The sequence below is a fragment of the Triticum aestivum genome, chromosome 6D (assembly GCF_018294505.1).
Source record: "Triticum aestivum cultivar Chinese Spring chromosome 6D, IWGSC CS RefSeq v2.1, whole genome shotgun sequence".
NCBI classification, from domain to species: Eukaryota; Viridiplantae; Streptophyta; class Magnoliopsida; order Poales; family Poaceae; genus Triticum; species Triticum aestivum.
The window spans coordinates 63,410,778-63,420,824 of NC_057811.1; the positions used below are offsets into that span (position 1 = coordinate 63,410,778).

Sequence of the window (10,047 nt, forward strand, 5' to 3'; positions counted from 1 at the left end):
AGGAGGGGCGTGACGTACGCTCGGAGGCGAGGCGGGAGCGGGCGGAGGCGTCGTTGAGGAGGGAGAGGCCGAGGCGGAGGACGGGGGCGGGGCGGCGCGCGCGGAGCCTGCGGGCGAGGGAGAGGTACTCCCAGGCGCCGCCGCCGCCGTGCTCCGCCTGCTCCTCCAGCCGCAGCAGGCGCGCCTCATCGTCCGCCGCCGTCGCCGTCGCCGTCGCGGCCGCCATGACGAGACGAGGGGGGTCCGGGCGTCGGTTGACTCGGCCGGCGGGGGTGGAGACTAGACTGGACTGGATGGACCGGACCGGAGGGGTTGGGATTGGGATTGGGGGCTCTCTGTTTCTTTCCGCTTCCGTGCTGCCCCGGAGCCGGTTCGTTATTTCAGTTTGTTTCCCTTATTGGGGTGGTTTTTCAAGCACCCCCTGTTGGCAAGATTTGGACTTTGAACCCCTGCAAAATTTTACGATTTGCATTTACTTTTTGTTTTCATGTTGGTTTTTTCAGAGGCATGCGGAGCTTTATTCTAAAATTATAGAGTTATGATCGTGAGGTAAGAATTCATCAATACACAGAGGTCCTTGGTGCACACTGCGGTAGTACACTTAGTATGTCTGGACCGGCCACTCTATTTTGTTCCCTCCTAATCTTTTGCCAAGTAAACTCTCTATCATCCATCAATGATCTGTTCTCCGCTGCAAGATGCCCATAGAACGAGCCAATCCACCACCTGATAAGATGAAGAGAGACTCTGAAAAGTTCGATTGCACAATGACCAAAAGGGTTGTATCTTGGATGGCAAGAGTCATCCCTTGCATTAATGCATGTACTCCACTTTCAAAGCATCGCTGCAATTGAACACAAACCGATAAGCCGCAAACCGTATCGTCCCAGCATGCCTTCTCGAGATCATAACTACCGCAGTTGAGTCGTCTGACTCTAAAAGAAAGCCTTCAATAGGTTCTTTCACCATCGACACAACCTCATTATCAAAAGCATGCATTTTGTTCCTTCAAAACTTCTTCCTTGCTGAATGTGCATGAGAGACCAACGCGTTTTATGTAGTTCTGTAAAAATTCCATCGTGCATCAGCGGGGGATACATCTCTGTCATAGATCAGATCAATACAGAGGTTTCATGTGTGGCATATCAACATAATAAGTCTAACCTCTATAACTTCAGAGCACTGAAGCAACACGTCGATGAGTCATTCCTTTCCATTATCTATCAGATGATCGTTCTCAAGCAAGAACCAAACAGCGCGCACGTGTTTCCAAAAGTTCCTAGCATGGCTACAAGAAACCAACGACTGAAATTATTCTCTTCCTCTACACCGCATAACAAGCAAGTGCCTGAGGTAGCCAGATGGCGATAATCTTTGCATGTCGAGATAGCCAACACATCTGTCGCTGTCGTCCAGGCCACGATATTCATATTTTGAGGTATAGAGGATTGCCAAATACAGTTCCAATCGAACAATCTCCTTCAAGATGGCTGCCCGATGCATCCCATGCAAACAACTCACCATGGTCTGCAATCGCTAACCGATATGTGCTCTTAACAGAGAGACGTCCGCTTTTTTCACCAAAGGATGTGCGAATTTTTCAGGATCTTGTGAACGTTCATTGGCCAAAAATTATCCATTGAGACGTTGGGTATTCGATGCACCATGACCATATAAAAAAAACTGAATTATAAGATGATCCATGAGCTTAACTCAAACATGCCCTAAATGGTCTGAAAGATTTCAAACTACCCGCTAGTGTTTTTTTAAGAACCACCCACTAGGTTGAATTTCTCTTTTTAGGTGTTGATACTAAAGCATTAGAGGACGTGAGATGACCCGGCTCTTCGGGCTCCCCATGCTTTTTTTTTGTCTGCAATTCACCTGCTCTGTTATTTCTTCTCCTGCTGTGTTTCGTCTTTTTCATTGTCAACTATGTAAATACCACACGTTGACAATTGCCCAACCAAATTTTATTTCTTCAAATCGTCCAACCACCACCAGCAGTGAGGAGAGGCATCAACATTTTTATTAAAAAATTACTCTTAAGAATGTTTATGTTGTTCATCATTGGTAAACCCTCGAGAGTGTCAAGTGTCGACATTGTCGACGTTCAGTGGTCCTTCCCTCCTTTTTCTTTCTTTCCGTCCTTCTACCGTCTCGCAGTTCTTCCTCAAGCATGCATTTTCGGGCCGATGCCAGGTGAGCGTCATATTCTGTATTTTTGTCATACCATTATTTCTGTTTTTATAGGTTGTAATCCACCTTTTAAACTTACAGTTTTGAAATTTCGATTAGAGTAACGTGGTACATTTTCTTCGGTACCAGTTGATACATGCCAGGTGAGTATTGTTTTCCTTTTGGCATGGTGTATGTACTACTAGTACAGGTACAAATTTTCGATGTCTACTACAGCTCTGGCCAAAAATCAACGGTAGCGAAAATTCCTTGCTCGCATCGAACTCTCCGCCCGACCTGACCCCCACCCATCTCCCATGGCGGCGGCGGCGGCGGCGGTGACGGTGACGGCCACCCGCCTCCACCCTCCTCTCGTCCTCCACTCCGCCGCACGGCCCCAGCCCACTCTCCGCCTCCGCCTCCTCCTCCCCACCCCACCGCCGCTCCGCCTCCGACACCGCTTCCCGCTCCTCGCCGTCGCCTCCGCCGGCGAAGGCCGCGCGGAGGAGGCCGCCGAGAAGAGCGACAAGGCCCGGCAGCTGCAGCGGAGGGTGCTCGTGGGCATCGCCATCGGGGTCGGCGCGGGCGGCGTCGTGGTCGCCGGCGGCTGGGTGTTCACCGCCGCCATGACCGCCGTCGTCCTCGCCGGTGCCCGCGAGTACTTCGGGCTCGTCCGTGGCACCGCCAGCGGCGGCAGCACCCCGCCACCGCGCTACGTGTCCCGCGTCTGCTCCGCCATCTGCGCCCTCATGCCCATCCTTACGCTGTAAGGGAGCCCCGCATTTGTTGTCTGCTCTGCTCTAGTGTCAGAATAAGCTAGAACCTCGCTGTGGCTACTGTAATTTATGTGGTATTTAGTCACAATTTTTGGTATAAATGGGCTAGCTATGCTCACGTCGTTGTGGTCAACAGGTCATAGTGCCAGCATAAAATTGCCTTGGCTGACTCACTCTTTAATTTTGTTGGGAATTCTTGAGGTAGAGGCAAGAAGGTACTAGCAATTAACTCAAATGTCGACTTTGGAACTTTTCAGTCTGTAACTTTTAGCTTTAGCAAGCAAATACTTACCATCTTGATCATGGGGTCATTAGACACGATGCGAATTAGGCCTCACGGATTACCATCTGATCACCGAATTCCCCATCTTATCACCGAATTCCCCATCTTATCACTCAATTTCTTGAGTCTGAAGAACTTTTAAGTATCAGTGCATTTCTGTATACTTTCGAGGTATCAGCTTACAGATGTTGCTTGATTGCTTCAGCTCCTGAACTTCGTAGCATTTTTTACTAGATCAGAGCTTCGTGACATTTTTTTAGATGATCATAATTTACGCTGTATGTTTTTCTTTGTGTGCGCATGTAATGTGGGTGGGGAGGGGTTGCTTAAGAAGGAAGGATTGCTACATTTGGTTGTCAGTTCCTGTTAATATGACTACAGCTTCGAGTTCTGATGTTTCTCCTGTATATTTGCGTAGGTGCTATGGCCGCATGGATGTTCCCCTGACGTTATCGGCATTTATTATTGCAATATCTTTGGTGTTGCAAAGAGGAAACCCCCGTTTCGCTCAGCTAACTAGTTCAGTTTTTGGTTTATTTTATTGTGGCTATCTTCCTTCTTTCTGGGTTAAGCTCCGTTGCGGACTAGCAGCTCCTGCCTTAAATACAAGTATGTCGATCAAATTCTCTTTGTACTTCTTTGCTTGTCACCTTTCTCTAGCGATTCATCTTTCTGTTTGATTTGCAGTATTGGTAGAGACAGTTTGTTTATAAGAGATTAATTTTATGTATAGTTTTAATTGATTTAAGGGTTCATAAGAAAGTGCATTTTGTAAGTGCTTACCAGTTACCAGTGCAAGTAATTATGATGTTTTTCTGTTCTTGGTGAGTTAATATATTATTGTTATATGTTAAAAGTTATAACCAGTGTTCTTTGACAGGTATAGCACATAACTGGCCAATACTTCTTGGTGGGCAAGCTCACTGGACAGTTGGACTTGTAGCAACCTTGATATCTATTACTAGCATTATTGCTGCTGATACATCAGCTTTCCTATGTGGAAGGGTATGCTCTTTCCTAATTCTCTTCTATTTTGATTGACCCCATTTGACTTTGTCATGTTACTGTAAAACACGGCCTTTTTTAGTTTGTTTTAATTTATCTGGAAACAACTTGCCTATAGTTCTGTGGGTCACTATATTTTTTTTTACTCGTTTTGAACAATATAGTGTACATCAAGAGACTCCTACAGAAGCCTGTCAGAAGTTAGGAGCTATCCAGCTTATGGTGTAACTACTGTTGGGCAACCTGTTAAGATTGCCATTGATGTGACACAACCGCACTGATAAAAAAAAGTGTGTCAGATCACAGATGAACTTCTAGTTTATTGTTTTTCCCTGCCAAAGTAACTACTATAAATTTGTAGACACGCATACGATTGCCCTGCCATGTATGTTTGTTGATTGAATGAAAAAGCATTCAACTTGTCTGAATTTTTGCAGACAAGTGATTTATTTGGACAGTCGTGTATTTGAAAGAAAGTAAATCATGTCATCGTGTTATCCACTTTCCGTTTCAGGCATTTGGACGTACTCCTTTGACTAACATAAGCCCTAAGAAGACCCTGGAGGGTGCTTTAGCCGGTCTGACTGGCTGTGTGCTTACCACTGTGCTTTTGTCGACTCTCTTTCGCTGGCCAAGATCGCTGTTGAGGTATTGCTAACTTCTGACACCTTTCTATTGTTATTGTCCTAGTTCCGAAACATTATTTTTCTTTACTGAATTCTTGAAATTTGGTTACTTGAACGCAATAAACCATCAAATTTTAGGTTTTAGGGTGAACAAAAATTTTACCAACATAACGCATTAGTTTTCAATATATCAACAAGAAATACACAACTGCCAGGATTTTTTCTAATAACTCCATGGGAACTCATGACTCATTACATGTTATCTTGTTGCAAAGGAATATATGCCTCTCGATAAAGTTTAGATGGAAAAACTGATATTGATATGGATTTCGAACAATTAGAGTTTCTCAAAAAGTCAGTTTGGTATCTGTCAGGAGTAGGGGCAGTGTTCTTTTCTTTATATTTTTGTAACTCCATCTGCACAGTATTAACTTACTTCAAATATTTAACAAGGCTGTTCCTAACGTCCTTCAGAACTCAAATAAACATTGTATCTTGAATCTTGAATGACATATATTTGCATAGAACTTTGCTTCCTTGCCTAATTATTTAATTGATCGATGTCAGTGCTACTGCTTATGGGATCCTGATCTTTCTGGGTTCATTATTCGGGGATCTCATTGAATCTCTTATTAAGCGTGATGCTGGTGTGAAGGACTCTGGGTCGCTCATTCCTGGCCATGGTAAACATTGTTAGCTCTGTTCTTGTTATATATTCATCTACTGCTCAGAGTCATGTGTCGAGACGTGAGACCATCTTAGAGTCGGGCTCATAATCTCATGTTTTGTCATGTCAATTTTTCTGCAGCATTACTCCATGCAATTTTATTTATTTCATTCATACTTTGGTATCGACCTTTTTTTCTAACAGTTACTACCATACTTTCCAAAGTTAGACATCTTGTTTCCATCGGCTTTGTCCTTGTACATGAAGGGGCCGTGATTTATTTACATTCCGAGTCTCACATCTTATACTTCATCGCGTCATTGCTTTTTCACGAACATAACACAAAGCTGCAATGCAGGTGGTATTCTTGACCGGGTCGACAGCTATGTCTTCACAGGGGCGCTTTGTTACTCCTTCGTCCGAGTAGCTCTACCCCTGTATGGAGTCTGATTTACCGCAGCGAGGAAAATCGGTCTCCTTGTACCTTCAACGACATTGTCACCCAATGTAACGTCGTGTTGGGGCCTTGATGAGATGGCCAGGATCAGCTCCCTTGGCTGCACAATATGAGAATTCGGTGGCTGGCTGTAAAGTGGGATAAGATCATAGGATGTGGCTGCTAACTAAGCGGTGTTTCTTCTTCATACAGGATCGAGCTGTTTCTTCTTCGGCGCCAAAATGGTGAAAACTTGTCACTTTGGTGTACATAGTTTTTTCTTTTATTTTTGTAGAGTAAAAAGGGAACGCGGGTGATTGACTACAAGCTACTACATATCTTAAGATGTGTATTAAGGTTGTTTATGGGATCCTGGTACTTGTTGATCCCCAAACTTTTTTGCATGCCCCCCACAGGGCCTCTTTGGCAACTACTACCTGAGTGACAGAGTGAGTGTATGTTGAGATTGACATTTTAATCTTTAGCACATGGAAATGAATTTGCAAACAAAGTGCAAGCAACAGCTCAACTCCCATTGTAACATGGAACACAGTTACATTTGTTCCATGGAACAAAGTTGTACAAGCAACAGCTCAATTCCCATTGTAAGATGGAAGTGTCAGAAGTGTGTCATCGTATTTACTCGAACAAGCAACATCTCAATTCACCAAACAAAATTGATCTAAGGTATAAATGACAAGGGAGATCTCCAAAAACAAGATATGTCGAGGGCAGCACAGTGAGAGCTAAACACGACGGGATCTCCCATTCCCTCGTACTAGCCCTACGAAATGGATAATAATCACCAGTCTTTTATCGTGCCATCTGCTGTCACTTGTCAGTAATTCTGTGGTGAGAAAGGAAGTCCCCGTCGCGAGCTTTCCCAACAACGGACCGATCATTTTGAGAGCCAGTAGATGATCAAAAAGATGGTGCAGGCCGCGATTACTGCTGAAAGAATGATTGTGTCCTTTGATTTCTTCCTCTTGATGGCACCTGCAAACAAGAATGTGTTCAATAGTTAAGAGTGTTGGCATTGGATAAATAACATCGAGGATATATGATGACCGCTGAAAGACTGTCCAATGTGAGAATGGGGGATCGATAGATTACCAAGGAGGCCACGGACCACAGGGAATTTTTCACCCAACTGCTTGACTTTTCCCTGAACATCTCCAAACAAGGCCCTCTGATTGGATAGGGCTGCTCTCGTGCTTTGAGCTTGCCCAATTACCTCGTCTATCTGGAATTTGGGTAAAAAAGAGGAACTTAGTGCCTCATGAGCTAGAGTTTATCACAAAGAGACATACACATATTGACAGTGACAAAGTTTCGCTGCACAAAATTATACTTGTTTTCTCTCTTCTCCACTCAAATCATCGTTCAATGTTCACACTGTTATTAGTACAGAAAACATGGTTGTAACTTGTAAGTGTTCCTAACACCCTGTTCTTCCTATTGCTGTGTCCTTCCTAACACACTGCCCCAAGTTGCACATCACATTGGACACCACTCACGGATATTAATGATTTTGTGCATTAGATCAGAGAATGCAGAATGGACAAGATCTAATGATGAACGTCACAAGTCTACTAGATGGGGATCCTTCTTGTGCAAGTGTGCAACGCTACTAAGCAACTGGCATGTAATTGAACAGAATTATACTGTAGATATCCTTTTGGTCTAACTCAACTACTGGAACCATACCTGGTTGACGCTGCCGTGAATGGAAGCCCTCTCCCGGAGCAAATGCACCCTCGGCGACATGCCGCCGGTAGCCTAGAGAGAGTATTTCCGGTGGTCAGACTGAGACGACACAACAGGGGCATACGCACTGCAACAACACTTCTGATGAGAAGTAGAGACCCGGAGAGAGGCGACACGAAACCTTGGACTCGGTGATGTCGCCGCGCACGGAGCTGAGCAGGTCGGCGTGCTCCCTCATGGAGCTCAGGTTCCCCCGCGTCCTCCTGAACTCCTGTTCCGATCGATCGGATCGGATCAGCCAACCAACCAACCATTTCAGCGAGGGGAGCAGCGGGGCAGAGAGGAGAGGCGGCGGGGGAGGAGGAGGAGGAGGGGGACCTGCGTGAACTCGTGCAGGATGTCGCGGTGGCGCGCGAGCTTCTGGGAGACGGAGGCGGTGGCGGGGGCAGCGGGGGCGGCGCAGCGGCTCATGGCGTCGTTGACGTCCTGCAGCTTGTCGAGCAGCGCCTGGATCTCGAGCTCCGTGGACTTCCAGGAGGAGCGGTCGGCGGTGGGGGAGGCCGCCGAGGCCGAGGCCGAGGCGGAGGCGGAGGAGGAGCGCGCGGCGAGGCGCGCGTACGAGGAGAGCTTCACGTCCAGGTCCCCCTCCAGCTTCCGCGCCTCCCGCCGCAGTTCCTCCCACCCGGACTCCTGCAGCTCCAGCGCCGCCGCCGCCGCCGCGTCGTCCGACGGCCCCACGCCGTGCATCATCGCCGTACCCCCTCCTCCGCCGCGCCCGATCCGGTTCCGGTGCCCCCTGCTCGCGTGATCTGATGAGGGGGGCTGGAGTGGGGGGAGGATTTGGGTTTGCGACGACGCGGAGGTTGGAGGGGAGAAGGGTTACGTGGAGAGCGGAGACCGGGCGCTTGGCAAATCTGGCCTGTTTTTTTAGAGAAATATTCATCACTAATCTCTTTTTTTTTTGCGGGCATCACTTTGTTCACCGCCCTTCGAAGTGCCCTAAATACGGCCACGGAAGTGTACGGTCGCTCATATACGGTTTTTTATATGATTGTCTACGTAAGTGACAGCTGAAAGATGGCAGATCTTGTGCTGGGTTTGTGAATGGAGGCTGACAGTTCTGGTTTCCTCCTCCGACGTTGTAGTCGTGCGGGGGTGTCAGTTCTGGAGTTCGATGGCGTGTCCGGGGACACGTTGCCTGGTCTGATTCTTTCAACGACAATGGTTTTGCTTCAAACAAACTACTTTGGAGGTCCGTAAAGCTGCTGATCAGCGGTGGAGTTGCGATGAGCTCAGGTGAAGAGGTGATATGTCTCCTTTTTCTTAGTGGAGAGGGACACGCGCTGGTTTTTTGCATAGGATTATCCTATCTTTTCAGTCACGTAATGTCGATATTTACTTGGCTTGTAACTGGATCTTTATTTTACTAATGAGACATGTATTACCATGCAAAAAAGACATGTGGGCTTGGTCCACTTGGACAGCGTGGCTTTGGCCGTCCAATATGTTTATGGCTTTGAATTCACACGAGTTGCAGGGGGTTCTTTGCAAATGTGCCATAGATCAGAAACACGCATTGGTTCAGTCAAACCAAGCCAGCTCCCCCTCGCCCGACCAGACCAGCTCTTGCCTCGCTCCCGTCGCCAAATCCCTAGTTCCCAAATCCCTGTCGACGCCTAGCACTTTGTATGATTCACGTCTAGTTCATATGTTTGCTCTCTGAAGTAATGTTGCTCCATAAGTTAAATGTGAGTGTTTATTTATTATGGTTCTTGCTAGTTTAAAAGTTGTAATTTTTTCTGTTTGCTACATAGGTCACCTGCGACTTATGGCGATGGAAGAGCTAGATGTTGGGGAACATAGTATTTCAAAAAATTTCCTACGATCACGCAACATCTATTTAGGAGAAGCATAGCAACGAGCGGGGAGAGTGTGTCCACGTACCCTTGTAGACCGAAAGCGGAAGCGTTAAGTAACGCGGTTGATGTAGTCGAACGGCTTCGCGATCCAACCGATCCAAGTACCGAACGTACGGCACCTCCGCATTCAGCACACGTTCAGCTCGATGACGTCCCTCGAGCTCTTGATCCAGTTGAGGCCGAGGGAGAGTTCCGTCAGCACGACGGCGTGGCGACGGTGATGATGAAGTTACCGGCGCAGGCCTAAGTACTACGGCGATATGACCGAGGTGTGTAACTGTGAAGGGGGGCACCGCACACGGTTAAGAGAAACTTGTGTGTTCTAGGGTGTCCCCTGCCCCCGTATATAAAGGAGGGGAGGCGGAGGCCGGCCGGCCCCTGTAGGGCGCGCCAGGAGAAGGGAGTCCTACTAGGACTCCAAGTCCTAGTAGGATTCCACCTGGAGGAAGG

General features: G+C 47.1%; 3 protein-coding genes across 4 annotated transcripts in view; 1 reads left to right on the plus strand and 2 right to left on the minus strand.

Annotated features, from left to right (window-relative positions):
* Positions 1–370, minus strand: part of LOC123143551 (ER membrane protein complex subunit 2-A) — a 4,643-nt gene extending 4,273 nt beyond the window's left edge. Inside the window, exon 1 of the mRNA XM_044562498.1 lies at positions 19–370. Within this exon, the coding sequence (XP_044418433.1) occupies positions 19–226 (208 nt within the window). The 5' untranslated portion in view covers positions 227–370. The remainder of the gene's footprint in view (positions 1–18) is intronic.
* A 2,035-nt stretch (positions 371–2,405) lies between these two features.
* LOC123143552 (phosphatidate cytidylyltransferase 4, chloroplastic) lies at positions 2,406–6,401 on the plus strand. Its single transcript, XM_044562499.1, has 6 exons — positions 2,406–2,944; positions 3,656–3,846; positions 4,118–4,242; positions 4,757–4,890; positions 5,436–5,551; positions 5,894–6,401. Exons 1-6 carry the CDS (start codon positions 2,496–2,498, stop codon positions 5,983–5,985), a joined length of 1,107 nt encoding a protein of 368 aa, XP_044418434.1. The 5' UTR covers positions 2,406–2,495; the 3' UTR covers positions 5,986–6,401.
* An 82-nt stretch (positions 6,402–6,483) lies between these two features.
* LOC123143553 (Golgi SNAP receptor complex member 1-2) lies at positions 6,484–8,586 on the minus strand. 2 transcript variants are annotated; one of them, XM_044562501.1, is made up of 5 exons: positions 8,057–8,586; positions 7,838–7,949; positions 7,679–7,750; positions 7,085–7,214; positions 6,484–6,967 (listed from the first exon to the last, which is right to left on the minus strand). In XM_044562501.1, exons 1-4 carry the CDS (start codon positions 8,426–8,428, stop codon positions 7,114–7,116), a joined length of 657 nt encoding a protein of 218 aa, XP_044418436.1. In that variant the 5' UTR covers positions 8,429–8,586; the 3' UTR covers positions 6,484–6,967; positions 7,085–7,113. The 2 variants fall into 2 exon arrangements, with proteins under 2 accessions (XP_044418436.1, XP_044418435.1); XM_044562500.1 differs by having other exon boundaries at positions 7,860–7,949; positions 8,057–8,582.
* Positions 8,587–10,047: the final 1,461 nt, after the last annotated feature.